The sequence below is a fragment of the Drosophila innubila genome (assembly GCF_004354385.1).
Source record: "Drosophila innubila isolate TH190305 chromosome 3L unlocalized genomic scaffold, UK_Dinn_1.0 0_D_3L, whole genome shotgun sequence".
NCBI lineage: Eukaryota > Metazoa > Arthropoda > Insecta > Diptera > Drosophilidae > Drosophila > Drosophila innubila.
The window spans coordinates 4,066,930-4,090,780 of NW_022995376.1; the positions used below are offsets into that span (position 1 = coordinate 4,066,930).

General features: G+C 37.0%; 9 protein-coding genes across 9 annotated transcripts; 5 read left to right on the forward strand and 4 right to left on the reverse strand.

Annotated features, from left to right (window-relative positions):
- The first annotated feature begins 215 nt into the window (after positions 1 to 215).
- On the forward strand, positions 216 to 2,354 carry LOC117789146. The gene is made up of 3 exons (XM_034628207.1): positions 216 to 327; positions 387 to 1,045; positions 2,119 to 2,354. Exons 1-3 carry the CDS (start codon positions 264 to 266, stop codon positions 2,332 to 2,334), a joined length of 939 nt encoding a protein of 312 aa, XP_034484098.1. The 5' UTR covers positions 216 to 263; the 3' UTR covers positions 2,335 to 2,354.
- Positions 2,355 to 2,891: 537 nt separating this feature from the next.
- LOC117786752 (ATP-dependent DNA helicase Q4-like) lies at positions 2,892 to 3,645 on the reverse strand. The gene is made up of 3 exons (XM_034625116.1): positions 3,604 to 3,645; positions 3,261 to 3,539; positions 2,892 to 3,202 (listed from the first exon to the last, which is right to left on the reverse strand). Exons 1-3 carry the CDS (start codon positions 3,643 to 3,645, stop codon positions 2,969 to 2,971), a joined length of 555 nt encoding a protein of 184 aa, XP_034481007.1. The 3' UTR covers positions 2,892 to 2,968.
- A 1,207-nt stretch (positions 3,646 to 4,852) lies between these two features.
- On the reverse strand, positions 4,853 to 5,338 carry LOC117786756 (ATP-dependent DNA helicase Q4-like). The gene is made up of 2 exons (XM_034625121.1): positions 5,222 to 5,338; positions 4,853 to 5,163 (listed from the first exon to the last, which is right to left on the reverse strand). Exons 1-2 carry the CDS (start codon positions 5,336 to 5,338, stop codon positions 4,930 to 4,932), a joined length of 351 nt encoding a protein of 116 aa, XP_034481012.1. The 3' UTR covers positions 4,853 to 4,929.
- Positions 5,339 to 5,477: 139 nt separating this feature from the next.
- Positions 5,478 to 6,259, forward strand: LOC117786757. The gene is made up of 2 exons (XM_034625122.1): positions 5,478 to 5,530; positions 5,593 to 6,259. Exons 1-2 carry the CDS (start codon positions 5,478 to 5,480, stop codon positions 6,257 to 6,259), a joined length of 720 nt encoding a protein of 239 aa, XP_034481013.1.
- Positions 6,260 to 7,885: 1,626 nt separating this feature from the next.
- On the reverse strand, positions 7,886 to 8,388 carry LOC117789148 (ATP-dependent DNA helicase Q4-like). The gene is made up of 2 exons (XM_034628209.1): positions 8,259 to 8,388; positions 7,886 to 8,200 (listed from the first exon to the last, which is right to left on the reverse strand). Exons 1-2 carry the CDS (start codon positions 8,373 to 8,375, stop codon positions 7,967 to 7,969), a joined length of 351 nt encoding a protein of 116 aa, XP_034484100.1. The 5' UTR covers positions 8,376 to 8,388; the 3' UTR covers positions 7,886 to 7,966.
- Positions 8,389 to 10,156: 1,768 nt separating this feature from the next.
- LOC117789147 lies at positions 10,157 to 11,155 on the forward strand. The gene is made up of 2 exons (XM_034628208.1): positions 10,157 to 10,189; positions 10,257 to 11,155. The coding sequence occupies exon 2, from the start codon at positions 10,304 to 10,306 to the stop codon at positions 11,129 to 11,131; it is 828 nt and encodes a 275-aa protein (XP_034484099.1). The 5' UTR covers positions 10,157 to 10,189; positions 10,257 to 10,303; the 3' UTR covers positions 11,132 to 11,155.
- A 2,636-nt stretch (positions 11,156 to 13,791) lies between these two features.
- LOC117789145 lies at positions 13,792 to 14,984 on the forward strand. Its single transcript, XM_034628206.1, has 2 exons — positions 13,792 to 13,981; positions 14,049 to 14,984. Exons 1-2 carry the CDS (start codon positions 13,813 to 13,815, stop codon positions 14,921 to 14,923), a joined length of 1,044 nt encoding a protein of 347 aa, XP_034484097.1. The 5' UTR covers positions 13,792 to 13,812; the 3' UTR covers positions 14,924 to 14,984.
- Positions 14,985 to 15,458: 474 nt separating this feature from the next.
- On the reverse strand, positions 15,459 to 21,027 carry LOC117786758 (ATP-dependent DNA helicase Q4-like). Its single transcript, XM_034625124.1, has 5 exons — positions 20,687 to 21,027; positions 17,065 to 17,841; positions 16,825 to 17,000; positions 15,847 to 16,163; positions 15,459 to 15,788 (listed from the first exon to the last, which is right to left on the reverse strand). The coding sequence occupies exons 1-5, from the start codon at positions 21,025 to 21,027 to the stop codon at positions 15,555 to 15,557; spliced, it is 1,845 nt and encodes a 614-aa protein (XP_034481015.1). The 3' UTR covers positions 15,459 to 15,554.
- Positions 21,028 to 22,568: 1,541 nt separating this feature from the next.
- LOC117789144 lies at positions 22,569 to 23,817 on the forward strand. The gene is made up of 2 exons (XM_034628204.1): positions 22,569 to 22,796; positions 22,864 to 23,817. Exons 1-2 carry the CDS (start codon positions 22,628 to 22,630, stop codon positions 23,736 to 23,738), a joined length of 1,044 nt encoding a protein of 347 aa, XP_034484095.1. The 5' UTR covers positions 22,569 to 22,627; the 3' UTR covers positions 23,739 to 23,817.
- Positions 23,818 to 23,851: the final 34 nt, after the last annotated feature.

The window sequence follows — 23,851 nt, forward strand, 5'->3', positions numbered from 1 at the left end:
TGCTAAAAATCAAAAAAAAATTTTAAAAAACTAGCTTAATCGAACTTATACTGAACGATTCGATACAACTCGGCTGGCGAATAACGATAATAACGAAATACTTACCTATCGGTAGTATCGATTGGCGGACAGCGAATAGCGCAGCTGGAAAGTGAAAAATGTCTTTCGCATCGCAACTGCAAGGAGTTTTAGAGAATCTTTTGATCAAAGATCATGATCGTGAAGCTTATACAGCTGATGCGATCTCTATATGCAATGAACTTATGGCCGATTTAAAGAGAGAGGATGAACACTTCCGTAAAGCCTTCGACGGTTTAAGCTTATCTGGTGAGTCTTCAAGATGTACAGAGTATGAATATATAAATATGTATTTATATGATCTTCAGGCAGTTATTTGGATCGTGTGAAACTAAAGACGCCCGATGAATTTGATATACATTTAAAATTGAAACTTCCATTCCAAGTGACTCCAATACGGGATACTCAACGTGCCGGTTTTGTTTTTCTACGTTATACCGGGGGTTCCCACCCAGCAGTAGTTGATGGTTACGTTAACCGCAAGTCCTTACAGGACTGGATTCGTTATGTATTTCAAAGGGTATTCGGAACATATAACCAAGTTACGATAATAGGAGAAAAGTATAAACTTAACTATGAGTTAGAAGGATATGGATGTTCTCATACAATAGTAGCCAAGAGTCCATCTAAAACTATATCATTTGATTTTGTACCTGTGTTTGAGTTTACCTATAGCCAATGGCCATTGCCAGATCCTGCTTCAGTTTCCCATAATGTGCGACAATGTTGGAACTGGTTTGCGGTGCCACAGCAAAAGAGGCCAGCAGATGATCGGACCTTTATGGTCTGTGCTCCCCACTGGGAGCGTGAGATGATGAAGGGAAACTATAACTTGAAAAATATTCTACGTTTGATGAAGGGGATGCGCGATAAACATATCAGGGAGATGCCACATTTGTCTAGTTATATGCTCAAAACTGTCATTCTTCTGCAGCTGGAAAAGCGTCCAGACACCTACTGGCAAAAGGATCTAGCCACACTTTTTTGTGGAAATGTGGACCTATTTGTTATTGCATTTTCGTGATAATAATCTTCCATTTTTTTTGGCCGAAGATTGCAATCATTTCGATCGCTTGAAGCCGTATGACTATCAAAAATGCAAGGATACAGTTGGACTTTTATTCTTGAAGATAGTTTCATTAAGCACACAACCCAGCTCATATGATGTTATTCAACTCTTTTTCTAAATGGACAAATATTTTTAAAAAAATTTATACAATTTATGCAATAAAGCCAAACATAACATATACTCGCAGCTATTCCGTTTTTCTTAAATAATTTTAATTGTGGTATGCCAGTTCTTACAGGCAGAGAGGAAGTAATCAATAAACATATAAAATGTTTGCATTTGTATATACTTACTAGCATATCATATAGCATTATTTGGGGAAATTCCCTTTTTCGCAAAATTACACAAACTAGAACTCGTTACTATTGCCATATCGATAAAAAATATATCAGCGATACTCGTTACTTTAGACAGCGAGTATTATGAGTGCGCAATTTGAACTAAGATTTGACATGAAACAGCGCAGTTTGATAACCCACCAAGATCGTTAGATAAGGAGGCTTAAGTAGAAGGGGTAAAGCTTAAATGGCTGCAGCGGAAATTCAGAATAAAACACCAAAAATGTATTCCAAATTCATGTTTAAAAAGGACACTTAAAGACCCACCAGGACTTACAAGATTTGGGACTTAAATAAAACAACTATACTATTATTCTGATCGGTTCTACAGCAAATCGCTGTAACGGCTGTAATAGCTGACGAGTAACGAGTTCTTTGATCAACGATATGTTATTTAAATGCATATCGATATATCGGTTGGCATGCAGCGAGTAGCCCAGCTGCATAAAATTGAATGCAATCAGCGAATTTCTCTTCATACTTAAGAAATCGTCCAATAAGATCAGTCTTCAAGTAAAACCGGAAAGTAAAAACATGTCTTTCGCATCGCACCTGCAAAGCATATTGCAAAAACTATTGATTAATGATGCTGATCGTGCACCTTATACAGCTGATGCGACCTACTGGCAAAAGGATCTAGCCACACTTTTTGTGGATATGTGGACCCGTTTGGTACAACATTTTCGTGATAATAATCTTCCATTTTTCTTGGCCCATGATTGCAATCATTTCGATCGATTGAAGCGGGACGACTTTCTTAAATGCAAGGAAACTGCTGAAATATTATACCACAAGATAAACTTGACAAGAAATGAACCCAAAATTTATGTGGATCAACTTTTTTTCTAATACAAACTAATTGAAAAGTATTTTACATTTTTTGTATACAATTTACGCAATAAAGTGAAACTTTTATAATATACTCGTATATTCTGAGTTATACTGTTTTTCTTAAAAAAAAAAAAAATATTAATTGTGGTACGCCCTTACAAGCAGAACATGATTCATAACTTTTGGAAACTGGCTATATGTACGACTGGCTATGGCACACATATACATACATACATATTTTAGTATATGTACATCCGTTTGTAAGATAAGCTACATTTTTTGATGTCAAGCTACTACATAAATCAATAAAAATAAGAAGAACATTACATTAAACATATAAAATGTTTATATTTATTTTTGCTAGCATATAATACAGCATTATTTGGGGAAATTCCCTTTTTTAAGCAAAAATACATACTCGAACTCGTTACTTTTGCCATAGCAACAAAAATGTATCAGCGATAGCGATGGCAAACTTTCGCAACCTGTCACTATTGGTGGTACTCGTTACTTTAGGCAGCGAGAATAATGCGCGGGCAATTTGAATATGAATTTGAGATAAAACAAGCCAGAAGTTAGTTTATGTTGGGAAAAATTTAACTTGAATAAAAATAAACATAAAATATCGACATATTATATATATAGGTAATAATCACGTGCGTCTTTTGACAATTTCCATATTGGCCAACTTAAGAATGCGATTGAAATCGACTTTGGTGTGAGCACGCCAATAATGACAACGTCCCCACATGACAGCCGGATAGTTGGGACTGGAGATGCCATGGAAAATACGCGCAATGTTGCGGCCACTGAAGGTATTGTCGGGATACATGTTGATCAGTGCATGCACATCGGCAATTATGTGATCATCCGGCACATCGCTGGGCTGCAATCAAAGCGAGACTTCAAAATGATTTCAATAAAATCAATTTCAATGCTTTTACCTCAATTTCCAGCTGCAAATCCTGTGGATAATCGTTGCGAAAGTAGTTTCTAACAATGCCCTTCAGTTGTGTGCAACGATCTTGGGGGAAATCGACGCTGCAACAATGTGCGCACATGTTGTATGCCACAGCGGACAGGCCGTGTGCCACATACTGCAGCTGAATAAGCTGAGTGCGCTCCTGTTTCACCGATCGTGAATAGAGCGTGTCCAGTGCGTTATCAATTTCCGCTTCACTGAAATCTCCCGGCGCCTTGATGCGAAAGCCGGTTTTGTTTTTCTACGTTATACCGGGGGTTCCCAACCAGCAGTAGTTGATGGTTACGTCAACCGCAAGTCTTTACAGGACTGGATTCGTTATGTATTTCAAAGGGTATTCGGAACATATAACCAAGTTACGATAATAGGAGAAAAGTATAAACTTAACTATGAGTTAGAAGGATATGGATGTTCACATACAATAGTAGCCAAGAGTCCATCTAAAACTATATCATTTGATTTTGTACCAGTGTTTGAGTTTACCTATAGCCAATGGCCATTGCCAGATCCTGCTTCAGTTTCCCATAATGTGCGACAATGTTGGAACTGGTTTGCGGTGCCACAGCAAAAGAGGCCAGCAGATGATCGGACCTTTATGGTCTGTGCTCCCCACTGGGAGCGTGAGATGATGAAGGGAAACTATAACTTGAAAAATATTCTACGTTTGATGAAGGGGATGCGCGATAAACATATCAGGGAGATGCCACATTTGTCCAGTTATATGCTCAAAACTGTCATTCTTCTGCAGCTGGAAAAGCGTCCAGACACCTACTGGCAAAAGGATCTAGCCACACTTTTTGTGGATATGTGGACCCGTTTGGTACAACATTTTCGTGATAATAATCTTCCATTTTTCTTGGCCCATGATTGCAATCATTTCGATCGATTGAAGCGGGACGACTTTCTTAAATGCAAGGAAACTGCTGAAATATTATACCACAAGATAAACTTGACAAGAAATGAACCCAAAATTTATGTGGATCAACTTTTTTTCTAATACAAACTAATTGAAAAGTATTTTACATTTTTTGTATACAATTTACGCAATAAAGTGAAACTTTTATAATATACTCGTATATTCTGAGTTATACTGTTTTTCTTAAAAAAAAAAAAAATATTAATTGTGGTACGCCCTTACAAGCAGAACATGATTCATAACTTTTGGAAACTGGCTATATGTACGACTGGCTATGGCACACATATACATACATACATATTTTAGTATATGTACATCCGTTTGTAAGATAAGCTACATTTTTTGATGTCAAGCTACTACATAAATCAATAAAAATAAGAAGAACATTACATTAAACATATAAAATGTTTATATTTATTTTTGCTAGCATATAATACAGCATTATTTGGGGAAATTCCCTTTTTTAAGCAAAAATACATACTCGAACTCGTTACTTTTGCCATAGCAACAAAAATGTATCAGCGATAGCGATGGCAAACTTTCGCAACCTGTCACTATTGGTGGTACTCGTTACTTTAGGCAGCGAGAATAATGCGCGGGCAATTTGAATATGAATTTGAGATAAAACAAGCCAGAAGTTAGTTTATGTTGGGAAAAATTTAACTTGAATAAAAATAAACATAAAATATCGACATATTATATATATAGGTAATAATCACGTGCGTCTTTTGACAATTTCCATATTGGCCAACTTAAGAATGCGATTGAAATCGACTTTGGTGTGAGCACGCCAATAATGACAACGTCCCCACATGACAGCCGGATAGTTGGGACTGGAGATGCCATGGAAAATACGCGCAATGTTGCGGCCACTGAAGGTATTGTCGGGATACATGTTGATCAGTGCATGCACATCGGCAATTATGTGATCATCCGGCACATCGCTGGGCTGCAATCAAAGCGAGACTTCAAAATGATTTCAATAAAATCAATTTCAATGCTTTTACCTCAATTTCCAGCTGCAAATCCTGTGGATAATCGTTGCGAAAGTAGTTTCTAACAATGCCCTTCAGTTGTGTGCAACGATCTTGGGGGAAATCGACGCTGCAACAATGTGCGCACATGTTGTATGCCACAGCGGACAGGCCGTGTGCCACATACTGCAGCTGAATAAGCTGAGTGCGCTCCTGTTTCACCGATCGTGAATAGAGCGTGTCCAGTGCGTTATCAATTTCCGCTTCACTGAAATCTCCCGGCGCCTTGATGCGAAAGCCGGTTTTGTTTTTCTACGTTATACCGGGGGTTCCCAACCAGCAGTAGTTGATGGTTACGTCAACCGCAAGTCTTTACAGGACTGGATTCGTTATGTATTTCAAAGGGTATTCGGAACATATAACCAAGTTACGATAATAGGAGAAAAGTATAAACTTAACTATGAGTTAGAAGGATATGGATGTTCTCATACAATAGTAGCCAAGAGTCCATCTAAAACTATATCATTTGATTTTGTACCTGTGTTTGAGTTTACCTATAGCCAATGGCCATTGCCAGATCCTGCTTCAGTTTCCCATAATGTGCGACAATGTTGGAACTGGTTTGCGGTGCCACAGCAAAAGAGGCCAGCAGATGATCGGACCTTTATGGTCTGTGCTCCCCACTGGGAGCGTGAGATGATGAAGGGAAACTATAACTTGAAAAATATTCTACGTTTGATGAAGGGGATGCGCGATAAACATATCAGGGAGATGCCACATTTGTCTAGTTATATGCTCAAAACTGTCATTCTTCTGCAGCTGGAAAAGCGTCCAGACACCTACTGGCAAAAGGATCTAGCCACACTTTTTGTGGAAATGTGGACCTATTTGTTATTGCATTTTCGTGATAATAATCTTCCATTTTTTTTGGCCGAAGATTGCAATCATTTCGATCGCTTGAAGCCGTATGACTATCAAAAATGCAAGGATACAGTTGGACTTTTATTCTTGAAGATAGTTTCATTAAGCAAACAACCCAGCTCATATGATGTTATTCAACTCTTTTTCTAAACTAATGGACAAATATTTAAAAAAAAATGTATACAATTTATGCAATAAAGCCAAACATAACATATACTCGCAGCTATTCCGTTTTTCTTAAATAATTTTAATTGTGGTATGCCAGTTCTTACAGGCAGAGAGGAAGTAATCAATAAACATATAAAATGTTTGCATTTGTATATACTTACTAGCATATCATATAGCATTATTTGGGGAAATTCCCTTTTTCGCAAAATTACACAAACTGGAACTCGTTACTATTGCCATATCGATAAAAATATATCAGCGATACTCGTTACTTTAGACAGCGAGTATTATGAGTGCGCAATTTGAATTAAGATTTGACATAAAACAGCGCAGTTTGATAACCCACCAAGATCGTTAGATAAGGAGGCTTAAGTAGAAGGGGTAAAGCTTAAATGGCTGCAGCGGAAATTCAGAAAAAAAACACCAAAAATGTATTCCAAATTCATGTTTAAAAAGGACACTTTAAGACCCACCAGGATTTACAAGATTTGGGACTTAAATAAAACAACTATACTATTATTCTGATCGGTTCTACAGCAAATCGCTGTAACGGCTGTAATAGCTGACGAGTAACGAGTTCTTTGATCAACGATATGTTATTTAAATGCATATCGATATATCGGTTGGCATGCAGCGAGTAGCCCAGCTGCATAAAATTGAATGCAATCAGCGAATTTCTCTTCATACTTAAGAAATCGTCCAATAAGATCAGTCTTCAAGTAAAACCGGAAAGTAAAAACATGTCTTTCGCATCGCACCTGCAAAGCATATTGCAAAAACTATTGATTAATGATGCTGATCGTGCACCTTATACAGCTGATGCGACCTACTGGCAAAAGGATCTAGCCACACTTTTTGTGGATATGTGGACCCGTTTGGTACAACATTTTCGTGATAATAATCTTCCATTTTTCTTGGCCCATGATTGCAATCATTTCGATCGATTGAAGCGGGACGACTTTCTTAAATGCAAGGAAACTGCTGAAATATTATACCACAAGATAAACTTGACAAGAAATGAACCCAAAATTTATGTGGATCAACTTTTTTTCTAATACAAACTAATTGAAAAGTATTTTACATTTTTTGTATACAATTTACGCAATAAAGTGAAACTTTTATAATATACTCGTATATTCTGAGTTATACTGTTTTTCTTAAAAAAAAAAAAAATATTAATTGTGGTACGCCCTTACAAGCAGAACATGATTCATAACTTTTGGAAACTGGCTATATGTACGACTGGCTATGGCACACATATACATACATACATATTTTAGTATATGTACATCCGTTTGTAAGATAAGCTACATTTTTTGATGTCAAGCTACTACATAAATCAATAAAAATAAGAAGAACATTACATTAAACATATAAAATGTTTATATTTATTTTTGCTAGCATATAATACAGCATTATTTGGGGAAATTCCCTTTTTTAAGCAAAAATACATACTCGAACTCGTTACTTTTGCCATAGCAACAAAAATGTATCAGCGATAGCGATGGCAAACTTTCGCAACCTGTCACTATTGGTGGTACTCGTTACTTTAGGCAGCGAGAATAATGCGCGGGCAATTTGAATATGAATTTGAGATAAAACAAGCCAGAAGTTAGTTTATGTTGGGAAAAATTTAACTTGAATAAAAATAAACATAAAATATCGACATATTATATATATAGGTAATAATCACGTGCGTCTTTTGACAATTTCCATATTGGCCAACTTAAGAATGCGATTGAAATCGACTTTGGTGTGAGCACGCCAATAATGACAACGCCCCCACATGACAGCCGGATAGTTGGGACTGGAGATGCCATGGAAAATACGCGCAATGTTGCGGCCACTGAAGGTATTGTCGGGATACATGTTGATCAGTGCATGCACATCGGCAATTATGTGATCATCCGGCACATCGCTGGGCTGCAATCAAAGCGAGACTTCAAAATGATTTCAATAAGATCAATTTCAATGCTTTTACCTCAATTTCCAGCTGCAAATCCTGTGGATAATCGTTGCGAAAGTAGTTTCTAACAATGCCCTTCAGTTGTGTGCAACGATCTTGGGGAAAATCGACGCTGCAACAATGTGCGCACATGTTGTATGCCACAGCGGACTGAGTGCGCTCCTGTTTCACCGATCGTGAATAGAGCGTGTCCAGTGCGTTATCAATTTCCGCTTCACTGAAATCTCCCGGCGCCTTGATGCGAAAGCCGGTTTTGTTTTTCTACGTTATACCGGGGGTTCCCAACCAGCAGTAGTTGATGGTTACGTCAACCGCAAGTCTTTACAGGACTGGATTCGTTATGTATTTCAAAGGGTATTCGGAACATATAACCAAGTTACGATAATAGGAGAAAAGTATAAACTTAACTATGAGTTAGAAGGATATGGATGTTCACATACAATAGTAGCCAAGAGTCCATCTAAAACTATATCATTTGATTTTGTACCAGTGTTTGAGTTTACCTATAGCCAATGGCCATTGCCAGATCCTGCTTCAGTTTCCCATAATGTGCGACAAAATTGGAACTGGTTTGCGGTGCCACAGCAAAAGAGACCAGCAGATGATCGGACCTTTATGGTCTGTGCTCCCCACTGGGAGCGTGAAATGATGAAGGGAAATTATAACTTGAAAAATATTCTACGTTTGATGAAGGGGATGCGCGACAAACATATCAGGGAGATGCCACATTTGTCCAGTTATATGCTCAAAACTGTCATTCTTCTGCAGCTGGAAAAGCGTCCAGACACCTACTGGCAAAAGGATCTAGCCACACTTTTTGTGGAAATGTGGACCTATTTGTTATTGCATTTTCGTGATAATAATCTTCCATTTTTTTTGGCCGAAGATTGCAATCATTTCGATCGCTTGAAGCCGTATGACTATCAAAAGTGCAAGGATACAGTTGGACTTTTATTCTTGAAGATAGTTTCATTAAGCAAACAACCCAGCTCATATGATGTTATTCAACTCTTTTTCTAAACTAATGGACAAATATTTAAAAAAAAATGTATACAATTTATGCAATAAAGCCAAACATAACATATACTCGCAGCTATTCCGTTTTTCTTAAATAATTTTAATTGTGGTATGCCAGTTCTTACAGGCAGAGAGGAAGTAATCAATAAACATATAAAATGTTTGCATTTGTATATACTTACTAGCATATCATATAGCATTATTTGGGGAAATTCCCTTTTTCGCAAAATTACACAAACTGGAACTCGTTACTATTGCCATATCGATAAAAATATATCAGCGATACTCGTTACTTTAGACAGCGAGTATTATGAGTGCGCAATTTGAATTAAGATTTGACATAAAACAGCGCAGTTTGATAACCCACCAAGATCGTTAGATAAGGAGGCTTAAGTAGAAGGGGTAAAGCTTAAATGGCTGCAGCGGAAATTCAGAAAAAAAACACCAAAAATGTATTCCAAATTCATGTTTAAAAAGGACACTTTAAGACCCACCAGGATTTACAAGATTTGGGACTTAAATAAAACAACTATACTATTATTCTGATCGGTTCTACAGCAAATCGCTGTAACGGCTGTAATAGCTGACGAGTAACGAGTTCTTTGATCAACGATATGTTATTTAAATGCATATCGATATATCGGTTGGCATGCAGCGAGTAGCCCAGCTGCATAAAATTGAATGCAATCAGCGAATTTCTCTTCATACTTAAGAAATCGTCCAATAAGATCAGTCTTCAAGTAAAACCGGAAAGTAAAAACATGTCTTTCGCATCGCACCTGCAAAGCATATTGCAAAAACTATTGATTAATGATGCTGATCGTGCACCTTATACAGCTGATGCGATCTCCATATGCAATGAGCTTATGGACAATTTGAAGAAAGAGGATGATCACTCCGTAAAGCATTTGACGGTCTAAGTTTATCGGGTGAGTCTTAAAAGTGTATTTAATATGAATGTGTACTTATATACAAATGTACTTATGTGATCATCAGGCAGCTATTTGGATCGTGTGAAACTAAAGACGCCCGATGAATTTGATATGCATTTAAAATTGAAGCTACCATTCCAAGTGACTCCAGTACGGGATTCTCAACGTTCCGGTTTTGTTTTTCTACGTTATACCGGGGGTTCCCACCCAGCAGTAGTTGATGGTTACGTTAACCGCAAGTCTCTACAGGACTGGATACGTAATGCATTTCACAAGGTATTCGAAAGTTATAACCAAATCAAGATAAGAGGAGAAACGTATAAGCTTACCTATACGTTACAAGGACTTGGTTGTTCTCATACTATAGAAGCCCAGAGTCCATCTAAATTTATATCATTTGATTTTGTACCAGTGTTTGAGTTTACCTATAGCCAATGGCCATTGCCAGATCCTGCTTCAGTTTCCCATAATGTGCGACAAAATTGGAACTGGTTTGCGGTGCCACAGCAAAAGAGACCAGCAGATGATCGGACCTTTATGGTCTGTGCTCCCCACTGGGAGCGTGAAATGATGAAGGGAAATTATAACTTGAAAAATATTCTACGTTTGATGAAGGGGATGCGCGACAAACATATCAGGGAGATGCCACATTTGTCCAGTTATATGCTCAAAACTGTCATTCTTCTGCAGCTGGAGGCGCGTTCAGACACCTATTGGAAACAGGATTTAGGTACACTTTTCGTGGATATGTGGACCCGTTTGGTACAACATTTTCATGATAATAATCTTCCATTTTTCTTGGCCCATGATTGCAATCATTTCGATCGATTGAAGCGGGACGACTTTCTTAAATGCAAGGAAACTGCTGAAATATTATACCACAAGATAAACTTGACAAGAAATGAACCCAAGTTTTATGTGGATCAACTTTTTTTCTAATACAAACTAATTGAAAAGTATTTTACATTTTTGTATACAATTTACGCAATAAAGTGAAACTTTTATAATATACTCGTATATTCTGAGTTATACTGTTTTTCTTAAAAAAATATCAATTGTGGTACGCCCTTACAAGCAGAAGATGATTCATAACTTTTGGAAACTGGCTATATGTACGACTTATGGCACACATATACATACATACATATGTTTGTATATGTACATCCGTTTGTAAGATAAGCTACATTTTTTGATGTCAAGCTACTACATAAATCAATAAAAATAAGAAGCACATAATCAATAAACATATTAAATGTTTATATCTATTTTTGCTAGCATATAATACAGCATTATTTGGGGAAATTCCCTTTTTTAAGCAAAAATACACATACTCGAACTCGTTACTTTTGCCATAGCAACAAAAATGTATCAGCGATAACGATGGCAAACTTTCGCAACCTGTCACTATTGGTGGTACTCGTTACTTTAGGCAGCGAGAATAATGCGCGGGCAATTTGAATATGAATTTGAGATAAAACAAGCCAGAAGTTAGTTTATGTTGGGAAAAATTTAACTTGAATAAAAATAAACATAAAATATCGACATATTATATATATAGGTAATAATCACGTGCGTCTTTTGACAATTTCCATATTGGCCAACTTAAGAATGCGATTGAAATCGACTTTGGTGTGAGCACGCCAATAATGACAACGCCCCCACATGACAGCCGGATAGTTGGGACTGGAGATGCCATGGAAAATACGCGCAATGTTGCGGCCACTGAAGGTATTGTCGGGATACATGTTGATCAGTGCATGCACATCGGCAATTATGTGATCATCCGGCACATCGCTGGGCTGCAATCAAAGCGAGACTTCAAAATGATTTCAATAAGATCAATTTCAATGCTTTTACCTCAATTTCCAGCTGCAAATCCTGTGGATAATCGTTGCGAAAGTAGTTTCTAACAATGCCCTTCAGTTGTGTGCAACGATCTTGGGGAAAATCGACGCTGCAACAATGTGCGCACATGTTGTATGCCACAGCGGACTGAGTGCGCTCCTGTTTCACCGATCGTGAATAGAGCGTGTCCAGTGCGTTATCAATTTCCGCTTCACTGAAATCTCCCGGCGCCTTGATGCGAAAGCCGGTTTTGTTTTTCTACGTTATACCGGGGGTTCCCAACCAGCAGTAGTTGATGGTTACGTCAACCGCAAGTCTTTACAGGACTGGATTCGTTATGTATTTCAAAGGGTATTCGGAACATATAACCAAGTTACGATAATAGGAGAAAAGTATAAACTTAACTATGAGTTAGAAGGATATGGATGTTCACATACAATAGTAGCCAAGAGTCCATCTAAAACTATATCATTTGATTTTGTACCAGTGTTTGAGTTTACCTATAGCCAATGGCCATTGCCAGATCCTGCTTCAGTTTCCCATAATGTGCGACAATGTTGGAACTGGTTTGCGGTGCCACAGCAAAAGAGGCCAGCAGATGATCGGACCTTTATGGTCTGTGCTCCCCACTGGGAGCGTGAAATGATGAAGGGAAATTATAACTTGAAAAATATTCTACGTTTGATGAAGGCGATGCGCGATAAACATATCATTGAGATGCCACATTTGTCCAGTTATATGCTCAAAACTGTCATTCTTCTGCAGCTGGAAAAGCGTCCAGACACCTACTGGCAAAAGGATCTAGCCACACTTTTTGTGGAAATGTGGACCTATTTGTTATTGCATTTTCGTGATAATAATCTTCCATTTTTTTTGGCCGAAGATTGCAATCATTTCGATCGCTTGAAGCCGTATGACTATCAAAAGTGCAAGGATACAGTTGGACTTTTATTCTTGAAGATAGTTTCATTAAGCAAACAACCCAGCTCATATGATGTTATTCAACTCTTTTTCTAAACTAATGGACAAATATTTAAAAAAAAATGTATACAATTTATGCAATAAAGCCAAACATAACATATACTCGCAGCTATTCCGTTTTTCTTAAATAATTTTAATTGTGGTATGCCAGTTCTTACAGGCAGAGAGGAAGTAATCAATAAACATATAAAATGTTTGCATTTGTATATACTTACTAGCATATCATATAGCATTATTTGGGGAAATTCCCTTTTTCGCAAAATTACACAAACTGGAACTCGTTACTATTGCCATATCGATAAAAATATATCAGCGATACTCGTTACTTTAGACAGCGAGTATTATGAGTGCGCAATTTGAATTAAGATTTGACATAAAACAGCGCAGTTTGATAACCCACCAAGATCGTTAGATAAGGAGGCTTAAGTAGAAGGGGTAAAGCTTAAATGGCTGCAGCGGAAATTCAGAAAAAAAACACCAAAAATGTATTCCAAATTCATGTTTAAAAAGGACACTTTAAGACCCACCAGGATTTACAAGATTTGGGACTTAAATAAAACAACTATACTATTATTCTGATCGGTTCTACAGCAAATCGCTGTAACGGCTGTAATAGCTGACGAGTAACGAGTTCTTTGATCAACGATATGTTATTTAAATGCATATCGATATATCGGTTGGCATGCAGCGAGTAGCCCAGCTGCATAAAATTGAATGCAATCAGCGAATTTCTCTTCATACTTAAGAAATCGTCCAATAAGATCAGTCTTCAAGTAAAACCGGAAAGTAAAAACATGTCTTTCGCATCGCACCTGCAAAGCATATTGCAAAAACTATTGATTAATGATGCTGATCGTGCACCTTATACAGCTGATGCGATCTCCATATGCAATGAGCTTATGGACAATTTGAAGAAAGAGGATGATCACTTCCGTAAAGCATTTGACGGTCTAAGTTTATCGGGTGAGTCTTAAAAGTGTATTTAATATGAATGTGTACTTATATACAAATGTACTTATGTGATCATCAGGCAGCTATTTGGATCGTGTGAAACTAAAGACGCCCGATGAATTTGATATGCATTTAAAATTGAAGCTACCATTCCAAGTGACTCCAGTACGGGATTCTCAACGTTCCGGTTTTGTTTTTCTACGTTATACCGGGGGTTCCCACCCAGCAGTAGTTGATGGTTACGTTAACCGCAAGTCTCTACAGGACTGGATACGTAATGCATTTCACAAGGTATTCGAAAGTTATAACCAAATCAAGATAAGAGGAGAAACGTATAAGCTTACCTATACGTTACAAGGACTTGGTTGTTCTCATACTATAGAAGCCCAGAGTCCATCTAAATTTATATCATTTGATTTTGTACCAGTGTTTGAGTTTACCTATAGCCAATGGCCATTGCCAGATCCTGCTTCAGTTTCCCATAATGTGCGACAAAATTGGAACTGGTTTGCGGTGCCACAGCAAAAGAGACCAGCAGATGATCGGACCTTTATGGTCTGTGCTCCCCACTGGGAGCGTGAAATGATGAAGGGAAATTATAACTTGAAAAATATTCTACGTTTGATGAAGGGGATGCGCGACAAACATATCAGGGAGATGCCACATTTGTCCAGTTATATGCTCAAAACTGTCATTCTTCTGCAGCTGGAGGCGCGTTCAGACACCTATTGGAAACAGGATTTAGGTACACTTTTCGTGGATATGTGGACCCGTTTGGTACAACATTTTCATGATAATAATCTTCCATTTTTCTTGGCCCATGATTGCAATCATTTCGATCGATTGAAGCGGGACGACTTTCTTAAATGCAAGGAAACTGCTGAAATATTATACCACAAGATAAACTTGACAAGAAATGAACCCAAGTTTTATGTGGATCAACTTTTTTTCTAATACAAACTAATTGAAAAGTATTTTACATTTTTTGTATACAATTTACGCAATAAAGTGAAACTTTTATAATATACTCGTATATTCTGAGTTATACTGTTTTTCTTAAAAAAAATATCAATTGTGGTACGCCCTTACAAGCAGAAGATGATTCATAACTTTTGGAAACTGGCTATATGTACGACTGGCTATGGCACACATATACATACATACATATGTTTGTATATGTACATCCGTTTGTAAGATAAGCTACATTTTTTGATGTCAAGCTACTACATAAATCAATAAAAATAAGAAGCACATAATCAATAAACATATTAAATGTTTATATCTATTTTTGCTAGCATATAATACAGCATTATTTGGGGAAATTCCCTTTTTTAAGCAAAAATACACATACTCGAACTCGTTACTTTTGCCATAGCAACAAAAATGTATCAGCGATAACGATGGCAAACTTTCGCAACCTGTCACTATTGGTGGTACTCGTTACTTTAGGCAGCGAGAATAATGCGCGGGCAATTTGAATATGAATTTGAGATAAAACAAGCCAGAAGTTAGTTTATGTTGGGAAAAATTTAACTTGAATAAAAATAAACATAAAATATCGACATATTATATATATAGGTAATAATCACGTGCGTCTTTTGACAATTTCCATATTGGCCAACTTAAGAATGCGATTGAAATCGACTTTGGTGTGAGCACGCCAATAATGACAACGCCCCCACATGACAGCCGGATAGTTGGGACTGGAGATGCCATGGAAAATACGCGCAATGTTGCGGCCACTGAAGGTATTGTCGGGATACATGTTGATCAGTGCATGCACATCGGCAATTATGTGATCATCCGGCACATCGCTGGGCTGCAATCAAAGCGAGACTTCAAAATGATTTCAATAAGATCAATTTCAATGCTTTTACCTCAATTTCCAGCTGCAAATCCTGTGGATAATCGTTGCGAAAGTAGTTTCTAACAATGCCCTTCAGTTGTGTGCAACGATCTTGGGGAAAATCGACGCTGCAACAATGTGCGCACATGTTGTATGCCACAGCGGACAGACCGTGTGCCACATACTGCAGCTGAATGAGCTGAGTGCGCTCCTGTTTCACCGATCGTGAATAGAGCGTGTCCAGTGCGTTATCAATTTCCGCTTCACTGAAATCTCCCGGCGCCTTGATGCGAAAACCCAAATCAAAGAAGCTCACAGTAATCGGTGAGCGCTTGGGAAAGCCATTTACTAAAAATAGAAATATTGGGAATTCCGTATATTTTTTGGGAATTTCAAAAGCAAAGAATAAACTTTAAGAAACCAATATAGTGACTTGTGCCTTAAATAAAAAGCGTTAGCTTGTAGCACTACGAACCAAAGTCAATAAAAAAATAAATAAAAATAATAAGGAAGAAATGAAGAAAAGCAATCAGAAATAAGAAAATTCAACTAAGAAAAATATTCAGAGTATAAACATAAGGAAATTGAAAATATTTTCTTTCTATCTTTCTTTTCAAGAGTATTTTTTGAAACCTAATTAAAATATCAAAAGTAAAAAAAACGAAACCGATATAAAAAATATTTCGTTAATTCTAGCTATTTTTAAATAAATGTTTAGACAAAATGTTATGTCTTTTTGCTGGTTTATAATTTAGATTAATTCTGAAACTTTGCAAAAATCTAAAACAGCGGTAGAAAAAAATAATAAGAAATTTTTAATATTGGCTTTTGCTAATTTTTGTCTTTCAAATATTTTTGCCTTATTAGTACATCCCAAGAATAGTACTCCTAATTTTGATTTAACTGATCTAATTCTTATTTCCATTTTTAAAGCTTCTTGGTTTAGTTTTCTTAATTTTTATTTTCATATTCTTGTATTTTTTCGATATCCAGGCGTATTTCAGTTTACCTTGCATCCACTCCAGGTTCTTCAGCTGATACTTGACCACACCGCTGTTCCAGCCAATGCCGGCGGCAATATCAATAACAGAAAACTCAATAATATTGGCATCTTCCTTAAAAGTCTTGTTCTTGATCTGCAAGGCAATGGCCATTGCCAGAGGCGGACATTCCTTGGCGGCATGTCTATAGTAAAAATAACATTGAACTAAAATTGTATATATATATTGATAGCTATTATATGAATTACTTTAGATACTTGGGTCCACCGTAGGATATCACCTTGGCCATAATGTAGGCGGAGCTGAGCACATTCATGCACCAGCGTGGATCCAATTCCATATAACAGAGTAGCGTTGATATATTCTCAGCTGGTATGTCCAATGCCTCGACAGTTTGCTCCACCGAGAAGCCAATCTCATGGCCAGGACAGACGTGTGCACGGCCAGCAGACACATCACTGAAATCAGCTGCATCCAAGGGTTCATTGACAGCTGCCGACTCCACAGATGATTTGCCCAGTTGCTTATCACAGCAGCAGGGCACAAAGATGCGTTGCAGCAGCTTACGGATGACATGGCGATCAATGGAATTGGCATAGACATGACGCCGCAGCTCGTTCTGATCACCGCCCTTGGCGTCCATAAACAGATGACAATGGGATGGCAAACCATCGCGACCAGCGCGTCCAATTTCCTGCACATAACTCTCAAAATTACGCGGCATATTGTAATGGATGACAGCACGAATATCCGGTTTATTGATGCCCATGCCAAAGGCAATCGTGGCCACCACAATCCTCAGCTCATTGGACATAAACGCGTTCTGGACGGTGCGACGCCTTGAGGCGGGCATGCCAGCATGATAAGGCTCCGCCTGCAAGTTGACACGCTTACGCTTCTTCTTCGTCTGCTCCTCCGTTGCACTGGACTTGCGATCCTGCATACAGGTGCGAATGAAGCCAGCAATGCGTTCGCACTCATCTCGACGCGTGCAGTAAATGATAATCGACTGACAGCTTTCGAATCTGCAGGAAAAAACAATTCCAATACATTATCAAAATTTTAGTTAAATAAATCAATTGGTTTCGATTTCAGTGCTAAGGTTTCCCTCTTTGATATCTGATAACTTCGTCAAAACTTGACCGATTTTCATGCGTAATACAATTTTGATCATTATTTTACGTCTTCTTTGATTCCGCATCAAAATTATATGTACTCCAAAAATTCGATTTTTTTCGTTATCACTGTCTATTTTATCCGTACTTTTCCTTGACTTGCCCCTTGACACTTACTCAAAAACTTCAATCTGTCATAACTTTGCCAAAACTTGACCGATTTTCATGCGGAATACCATTTTGATCATTATTTGGCCTCTATTCTGTTTCTGCATCAAAATATTATTTATTTAAAAAATTAGATTTTTTCCCCCACTGTCTATTTTTTCCATACTTACCCCTTAACACTTTTTCAAAAACTTTGACCTCTCATAACTTTGCCAAAACTACACCGATTTTCATGCGGAATACCATTTTGATCATTATTTGGCATCTTCTTTGATTCTACATCAAAATATTATTTATTTAAAAAATTCGATATTTTTCCCTAAAACTGTCTATTTTATTCGTACTTTCCCTTGACTATTCCCTTGACATTCACTCTAAAACTTCAATCTGTCATAACTTTGCCAAAACTTGACCGATTTTCATGCGGAATACCATTTTGATCATTATTTGACCTCTTCTTTTATTCTGCATCAAAATATTATTTATTTAAAAAATTCGATTTTTTTTCCCTCACTGTCCATTTTTTCCATACTTACCCCTTAACACTTTTTCAAAAACTTCAATCTGTCATAACTTCGTCAAAACTTGACCGATTTGCATGCGGAATGTCATTTTAATCATTGTTTGACCTCTACTTTGATTCTGCATCAAAATTTTATATACTCAAAAAATTCGATTTTTTTCATTATTACTGTCTATTTTATCCGTACTTTCTTATGACTTGCCCCTTGACATTCACTCAAAAACTTCAATCTGTCATAACTTCGTCAAAACTTGACCGATTTGCATGCGGAATGTCATTTTAATCACAATTTGACCTCTACTTTGATTCTGCATCAAAATTTTACATACTTCAAAAATCCAATTTTTTCTCTAAAACTGTCTATTTTATCCGTACCTTTCCTTGACTTGCCCCTAGACTCTTACTCAAAAACTTCAATCTGTCATAACTTTGCCAAAACTTGACCGATTTTCATGCGGAATACCATTTTGATCATTATTTGGCCTCTATTTTGTTTCTGCATCAAAATATTATTTATTTAAAAAATTCGATTTTTTCCCCCACTGTCTATTTTTTCCATACTTACCCCTTAACACTTTTTCAAAAACTTTGACCTCTCATAACTTTGCCAAAACTAGACCGATTTTCATGCGGAATACCATTTTGATCATTATTTGGCATCTTCTTTGATTCTACATCAAAATAATATTTATTTAAAAAATTCGATATTTTTCCCTATCATTGTCTATTTTATCCGTACTTTCCCTTGACTATCCCCTTGACATTCACTCAAAAACTTCAATCTGTCATAACTTTGCCAAAACTTGACCGATTTTCATGCGGAATACCATTTTGGTTATTATTTAACCTCTTCTTTGATTCTGCATCAAAATTTTATATACTCAAAAAATTCGATATTTTTCCCTATCACTGTCTATTTTATCCGTACTTTCCTTTGACTTGCCCCTTGACACTTACTCAAAAAATTCAAACTGTCATAACTTTGCCAAACTTGACCGATTTTCATGCGGAATACCATTTTGATCATTATTTGGCATCTTCTTTGATTCTACATCAAAATAATATTTATTTAAAAAATTCGATATTTTTCCCTATCACTGTCTATTTTATCCGTACTTTCCCTTGACTATCCCCTTCACATTCACTCAAAAACTTCAATCTGTCATAACTTTGCCAAAACTTGACCGATTTTCATTCGGAATACCATTTTGATCATTATTTGACCTCTTCTTTTATTCTGCATCAAAATATTATTTATTTAAAAAATTCGATTTTTTTCCCTCACTGTCCATTTTTTCCATACTTACCCCTTAACACTTTTTCAAAAACTTCAATCTGTCATAACTTCGTCAAAACTTGACCGATTTGCATGCGGAATGTCATTTTAATCATTATTTAACCTCTACTTTGATTCTGCATCAAAATTTTATATACTCAAAAAATTCGATTTTTTTCATTATTACTGTCTATTTTATCCGTACTTTCCCATGACTTGCCCCTTGACATTCACTCTAAAACTTCAATCTGTCATAACTTTGCCAAAACTTGACCGATTTTCATGCGGAATACCATTTTGATCATTATTTGACCTCTTCTTTTATTCTGCATCAAAATAATATTTATTTAAAAAATTCGATTTTTTTCTTTCACTGTCCATTTTTTCCATACTTACCCCTTAACATTTTTTCAAAAACTTCAATCTGTCATAACTTCGTCAAAACTTGACCGATTTGCATGCGGAATGTCATTTTAATCATTATTTAACCTCTACTTTGATTCTGCATCAAAATTTTATATACTCAAAAAATTCGATTTTTTTCCCTATCACTGTCTATTTTATCCGTACCTTTCCTTGACTTGCCCCTAGACTCTTACTCAAAAACTTCAAACTGTCATAACTTTGCCAAAACTTGAACGATTTTCATGGGCAATGTCATTTTGATTATGATTTTGCCTCTAAATTCATGTTGCGTTTAAAATTTGTTAATTTAGACAATTTAAAATAAATAATAATTATCAATTTCTATTGAAAAACCCACAATCTGGGGTGTATCTTGCACTCACCTCTCACTGTTAAGCAGCTTTAGTAGCGCCTCATCGCGATTTTCATCCTTGGAGACGGAGAGTATCAGATTATCTGGCAATGGAATATCACTAATAATGCCACGTTCCCCATCCGTAATGCCCAAGTGATTGATGATGCTGATGCGTGTGGGCAACGTTGCCGTTGCCGTCAATCCCAGCACCGTTTGGACGCCCAGATTCTTCTTGAGCACCTTGCAGATCATCAAGTAGCTGGGACGAAAATTATGACTCCATTGGGACACACAATGGGCCTCATCGATGCAGGCAAAGGCAATGGGCGCCCGATGAATTTGATATACATTTAAAATTGAAACTTCCATTCCAAGTGACTCCAATACGGGATACTCAACGTGCCGGTTTTGTTTTTCTACGTTATACCGGGGGTTCCCACCCAGCAGTAGTTGATGGTTACGTCAACCGCAAGTCTTTACAGGACTGGATTCGTTATGTATTTCAAAGGGTATTCGGAACATATAACCAAATCAAGATAAGAGGAGAAACGTATAAGCTTACCTATACGTTACAAGGACTTGGTTGTTCTCATACTATAGAAGCCCAGAGTCCATCTAAATTTATATCATTTGATTTTGTACCAGTGTTTGAGTTTACCTATAGCCAATGGCCATTGCCAGATCCTGCTTCAGTTTCCCATAATGTGCGACAATATTGGAACTGGTTTGCGGTGCCACAGCAAAAGAGACCAGCAGATGATCGGACCTTTATGGTCTGTGCTCCCCACTGGGAGCGTGAGATGATGAAGGGAAATTATAACTTGAAAAATATTCTACGTTTGATGAAGGGGATGCGCGATAAACATATCAGGGAGATGCCACATTTGTCTAGTTATATGCTCAAAACTGTCATTCTTCTGCAGCTGGAAAAGCGTCCAGACACCTACTGGCAAAAGGATCTAGCCACACTTTTTGTGGAAATGTGGACCTATTTGTTATTGCATTTTCGTGATAATAATCTTCCATTTTTTTTGGCCGAAGATTGCAATCATTTCGATCGCTTGAAGCCGTATGACTATCAAAAATGCAAGGATACAGTTGGACTTTTATTCTTGAAGATAGTTTCATTAAGCACACAACCCAGCTCATATGATGTTATTCAACTCTTTTTCTAAATGGACAAATATTTTTAAAAAAATTTATACAATTTATGCAATAAAGCCAAACATAACATATACTCGCAGCTATTCCGTTTTTCTTAAATAATTTTAATTGTGGTATGCCAGTTCTTACAGGCAGAGAGGAAATAATCAATAAACATATAAAATGTTTGCATTTGTATATACTTACTAGCATATCATATAGCATTATTTGGGGAAATTCCCTTTTTCGCAAAATTACACAAACTAGAACTCGTTACTATTGCCATATCGATAAAAATATATCAGCGATAAAAATGGGAAACTTTTCGCAGCCTACTCACTATTAATGGTACTCGTTACTTTAGTCAGCGAGTATTATGAGTGCGCAATTTGAATTTAGATTCGACATGAAACAGCGCAGTTTGATAACCCACCAAGATCGTAAGATAAGGAGGATTAAGTAGAAGGGGTAAAGCTTAAATGGCTGCAGCGGAAATTCAGAATAAAACACCAAAAATGTATTCCAAATTCATGTTTAAAAAGGACACTTTAAGACCCACCAGGATTTACAAGATTTGGGACTTAAATAAAACAACTATACTATTATTCTGATCGGTTCTACAGCAAATCGCTGTAACGGCTGTAATAGCTGACGAGTAACGAGTTCTTTGATCAACGATATGTTATTTAAATGCATATCGATATATCGGTTGGCATGCAGCGAGTAGCCCAACTGCATAAAATTGAATGCAATCAGCGAATTTCTCTTCATACTTAAGAAATCGTCCAATAAGATCAGTCTTCAAGTAAAACCGGAAAGTAAAAACATGTCTTTCGCATCGCAACTGCAAAGCATATTGCAAAAACTATTGATTAATGATGCTGATCGTGCACCTTATACAGCTGATGCGATCTCCATATGCAATGAGCTTATGGACGATTTGAAGAAAGAGGATGATCACTTCCGTAAAGCCTTTGACGGTCTAAGTTTATCGGGTGAGTCTTAAAAGTGTATTTAATATGAATGTGTACTTATATACAAATGTACTTATGTGATCATCAGGCAGCTATTTGGATCGTGTGAAACTAAAGACGCCCGATGAATTTGATATGCATTTAAAATTGAAGCTACCATTCCAAGTGACTCCAGTACGGGATTCTCAACGTTCCGGTTTTGTTTTTCTACGTTATACCGGGGGTTCCCACCCAGCAGTAGTTGATGGTTACGTTAACCGCAAGTCTCTACAGGACTGGATACGTAATGCATTTCACAAGGTATTCGAAAGTTATAACCAAATCAAGAAAGGAGGAGAAACGTATAAGCTTACCTATACGTTACAAGGACATGGTTGTTCTCATACTATAGAAGCCCAGAGTCCATCTAAATTTATATCATTTGATTTTGTACCTGTGTTTGAGTTTACCCATAGCCAATGGCCATTGCCAGATCCTGCTTCAGTTTCCCATAATGTGCGACAAAATTGGAACTGGTTTGCGGTGCCACAGCAAAAGAGACCAGCAGATGATCGGACCTTTATGGTCTGTGCTCCCCACTGGGAGCGTGAAATGATGAAGGGAAATTATAACTTGAAAAATATTCTACGTTTGATGAAGGGGATGCGCGACAAACATATCAGGGAGATGCCACATTTGTCCAGTTATATGCTCAAAACTGTCATTCTTCTGCAGCTGGAAAAGCGTCCAGACACCTACTGGCAAAAGGATCTAGCCACACTTTTTGTGGATATGTGGACCCGTTTGGTACAACATTTTCGTGATAATAATCTTCCATTTTTCTTGGCCCATGATTGCAATCATTTCGATCGATTGAAGCGGGACGACTTTCTTAAATGCAAGGAAACGGCTGAAATATTATACCACAAGATAAACTTGACAAGAAATGAATCCAAGTTTTATCTGGATCAACTTTTTTTCTAATACAAACTAATTGACAAATATTTTACATTTTTTGTATACAATTTACGCAATAAAGTCAAACTCTTATAATATACTCGTATATTCTGAGTTATACTGTTTTTCTTAAAAAAATA